This window comes from Triticum urartu, chromosome 2A (assembly GCF_056163025.1).
Source record: "Triticum urartu cultivar PI428250 chromosome 2A, HENAU_Tu73, whole genome shotgun sequence".
NCBI lineage: Eukaryota > Viridiplantae > Streptophyta > Magnoliopsida > Poales > Poaceae > Triticum > Triticum urartu.
The window spans coordinates 357,380,841-357,385,263 of NC_141874.1; the positions used below are offsets into that span (position 1 = coordinate 357,380,841).

The 4,423-nt window shown below is 56.0% G+C and overlaps 1 protein-coding gene across 1 annotated transcript; it reads right to left on the reverse strand.

Annotated features, from left to right (window-relative positions):
- Window positions 1-546: 546 nt before the first annotated feature.
- Window positions 547-1,323, reverse strand: LOC147985102 (uncharacterized). The gene is made up of 2 exons (XM_087541408.1): window positions 1,045-1,323; window positions 547-726 (listed from the first exon to the last, which is right to left on the reverse strand). The coding sequence occupies exons 1-2, from the start codon at window positions 1,321-1,323 to the stop codon at window positions 547-549; spliced, it is 459 nt and encodes a 152-aa protein (XP_087397534.1).
- Between the last annotated feature and the right edge of the window lie 3,100 nt (window positions 1,324-4,423).

Genomic DNA, 4,423 nt, shown 5'->3' on the forward strand with positions numbered 1-4,423 from the left:
CTCCGGGGTGTCTAGAGCCCCACTCATTATTACGTGAGAGTGTCACGAGCGGAGATCTTCACAGGCACGGGGCCTTGCTTCACAGGCGTTGGGCCTTGCTTCATGGGTAGAACCTCCGGAGGTGCTAGATGTTCCAGGCATTCTGGATGGGATCTCGTCCTGTGTCTCCAGGTGCGCGGCGCCAGGCCTAGAGACACGGGCGATCCTAAACGGGCCCTCCCACATGGGCGAGAGCTTGTGCAACCCTTCCCTGGAGAGCACTCGCCTCAGGACGAGATCGCCCACGTCGAGCGTCCTGGAGCGGACGCTGCGACAGTGGTACCGTCACAGTGCCTGCTGGTACCTTGCCGCTCGGAGCGAGGCTTCACGGCGGCGTTCCTCCCCCAGCACAAGGTCCATCCCCCGCATGGCGTCCTACTGCGTCTCATCGAACGCCAGGACCCGCACGGAGCGATGCTTGACCTCATGAGGGAGAACCGCTTCTTCTCCGTATACGAGGAAGAACGGGGTCTCGCCTATTGGCTTGGTGGCGGTGGTGCAGATGGATCACAACACAGACTGGATCTCATCGTGCCAGCCCTTGTCGCAGGCCTCAAGCTTCTTCTTGAAGGTCCTGGTCTTGAGGCCCCTGAGGACCTCCACGTTGGCGCGTTCGGCTTGACCGTTGCTCCTGGGGTGTGCCACCGAAGCGTAGCAGATTTGTGTTCCAATGTTAGCACGGTATGCCTTGAAAAGATTGCTAGTGAACTGTGAGCCGTTGTCGGTAATGATGCGATTAGGGACCCCAAACCGGCTTACGACACTCTTGATGAACTTGACCGCAGATCTGGCCAGGATGGTGCAGATGGCTTCTACCTCCGCCCATTTGGTGAACTTGTCGATGGTGACGTAGAGGTAGCGGTAGCCCCCAGGCGCTCGAGGGAATGGGCCTAAGATATCCAGCCCCCAGACTGCGAATGGCCACGAGAGCGGGATGGTCTGGAGGCCATGAGCTGGCTGATGGATCTGCTTGGCATGGAATTGGTGGGCCTCGCAGGACTTCACCAGCTCGGTTGCGTCGTTGAGAGCCGTAGGCCAGTAGAACCCACTGCGGAACGCCTTGCCGACAATGGTTCGTGATGATGAGTGGTGCCCGCAGTCCCCGTCGTGTATGTCGGCCAACATCTCATTCTCCTGTTCCCTGGAGATGCATCGTAAGGTAACATCATTTGGATGCTTCCTGTATAACTCACCGTCCTGGGTGCAGTATGTCGTAGCCTGTCGGGCCACGCGCTCCACGTCCTCCTCCTTCTCCTGCAGCATCCCTTGCGTCAGGTAGTCCATGAACTCCTTGGTCCAGCACCCCTCCGGAGGCTCGAGCGCCAGGAGTAGGCGTGCTCCCGAGGTCAGGCCGCAGGCCGGGGATCCCGAGGCAGCTGGTTGGGGGAGTTCCTCCTGAGGCGCGCCGGCTCCGGGAGCGGAGGTGTTGACGACGGCTTGAAGATCTGCTCCTCAAAGACGCCAGGCTCTTGGGGTTGTCGCTTGGACACCCTCTTGGTGATGTCGTCGGCCTCCTTGTTGATGCCACGGGGTACGTGCTGCAGCTCTAGACCCAGGAAATGCTTTTCCATTTTACGTACCTCCGCGAGGTATGCCTCCATGTGTTCGTCCTTCGGCTCGTACACCTTGTTGGAGAAGTTGACAAGGAGCTGCGAGTTGCCCTTGATGGTGAGACGCTTCACCCCTTGGGCCACCGCGGCCTTGAGGCCGGCGATGAGGCCTTCGTACTCCGCGATGTTGTTGGAGACCTTCTTGCCCTGCCGGAAGCAGAGTTGCACGGCGTAGTAGCTTGTCCTGAGTAGGCGAGATGAGCACTGCTCCACTCCCCGCGCCCTGGCGTGCGAACGCACCATCAAAATACATGACCCAGCCATCTGGTGCTTCACTTCCTGGTGAGAGAGATCGGTCCTCGCCTGCTTTAAACCCCGGGGCATCGGTCCATTCTGCCACGAAGTCGGTGAGCGCGGCCCCCTTGATGACCCTAGTTGTGCTGAACTCTAGCTGGAATGCTTGCAGCTCGATGTTCCATTCAGCGACTCTTGCAGCAGCGTTGGGGCTCCTAAGTACCGTCTCCAGCGGGTAGGCCGAGACGACCTTGATTGGGTGACCTTGGAAGTAGTGTCGCAGCTTGCGTGAGGCCACCAGAAGCGCGAGCAAGAGCTTCTGAGGCATGGGGTACCGTGCCCTTGCATCCCGCAGTACCGTGCTGAAGAAATACACTGGGTGCTCCACAAGGACAGGAACATTGACGGAGCTTGTGCCTGCCATCAGTTGGGGCGTCTCCTGAGATGACGGGACCTCAAGAGCCCGATCTCCTGTTGGGGCCCCTGCCGGCCCGCGAATGCCGTCCTGCTGGGCCTGGTCACCCGTTGGCCTTGCTTCAGCCCTTGTAGTGACCTCTGATACGTCTCCAACGTATCTACTTTTCCAAACACTTTTGCCCTTGTTTTGGACTCTAACTTGCAAGATCTGAATGGAACTAACCCGGACTGACGCTGTTTTCAGTAGAATTGCCATGGTGTTATTTTTATGCAGAAATAAAAGTTCTTGGAATGACCTAAAAATCAACGGAGATTATTTTTGGAATATATAAAAAATATTGGCGAAAGAATCAAGGCTAGGGGGCCCACACCCTGTCCACGAGGGTGGGGGTGCGCCTACTGTCGGTGTCAAAACCGGCGGATCTCGGGTAGGGGGTCCCGAACTGTGCGTCTACGGCGGATGGTAACAGGAGGCAGGGGACATGATGTTTACCCAGGTTCGGACCCTCTTGATGGAGGTAATACCCTACGTCCTGCTTGATTGTTCTTGATGATATGAATATTACAAGAGTTGATCTACCACGAGATCGTAGAGGCTAGACCCTAGAAGCTAGCCTATGATATGATTGCATGTTGTCCTACGGACTAAATCCTCTAGTTTATATAGACACCGGAGGGGGCTAGGGTTACACAAGGTCGGTTACAAGGGAGGAGATATACATATCTGTATTGCCTAGCTTGCCTTCCACGCCAAGGAGAGACCCTTCCGGACACGAGACGAAGTCTTCAATCTTGGATCTTCATAGTCCAACAGTCCGGCCAAAGGATATAGTCCGGCTGTCCGGAGACCCCCTAATCCAGGACTCCCTCAGTAGCCCCTGAACCAGGCTTCAATGACTGTGAGTCCGGCGTGCAGTATTGTCTTCGACATTGCAAGGCGGGTTCCTCCTCCGAATACTCCATGGAAGAGTTTGAACACAAGGATAGTGTCCGGACCTGCAAAACAAGTTCCACATACCACCGTAGAGAGAATAATATTTCCATAAATCTAATCTGCTGACACGTTTTGACGGCATGACATCACGCCACAGCCCGGTCTTTATTCGAACCGTTTTTCTCAACCAGCACCGCACGTATCGCGAGGCGGTTTTCTTGACATGTCTTGTCAAAGCAGAGATCGTGTTCCCCTTATCATGGGATTCTCATCAATACGGACATAGGTAACCCAACCGCGCCATCAATTACGATGCCTGGGGAATAAGCGGTTTTACTAGGCTAGTGGGGAGACACATCGCCTCTTCCGCCCATATAAAGGACAAGGATTTACCCTTTTCACCCACGCCTTCTTCTTCCTCGCTTACCCATTCCCGCACACTCGAGCTCTAGCGCCCAAGCTCGCATTCTTCTTCTCAAACCACTCCAAGCATGTCCGGAGTAGGAGGCAAGTGGATGGTCTCCTCCGTCACAGAGGAGAACATCAAAAAGTTACGGGAAGCCGGATATCTGGCCGCGGATATCGCGCACCGGCTGCCAGATGCGGGGCAGATCATCCCTACGCCCGAACCCCATGAGAGGGTAGTTTTTCTTACCCACTTCGTCCGTGGACTGGGATTTCCCCTCCACCCATTCGTCCACGGGCTCATGTTCTACTATGGGATGGATTTTCATGATCTGGCCCCTAATTTCATCCTCAACATCTCGGCGTTTATTGTCGTGTGCGAGGCCTTCCTCTGCATCAAGCCCCATTTCGGCATGTGGCTGAAGACCTTCAATGTCAAACCGAAGGTGGTGGTCGGCCAACAGGCAGAGTGCGGAGGCGCCATGGTGGGCAAGATGCCTAACGTCACCTGGCTCGAAGGCTCCTATGTGGAGACCATAAAGGGGTGGCAATCAGGGTGGTTCTACATCACCGAGCCGCGCCACTCCAACTGGGCGGCGGCCCCGAAATTTCGATCCAGAGTCCCCACGCGGCTCACCTCCTGGAAAGAGAAGGGCCTGTCCTGGGGTTCTTCGGTAGAGCTGACCGGACTCCAGACCTGCATCCAGAACATGACGAACAAGAAAATCAAGCTTGTCAACGTGGTCCAGGTTATGCTCTTCCTCCGGATCCTTCCATGTCAACG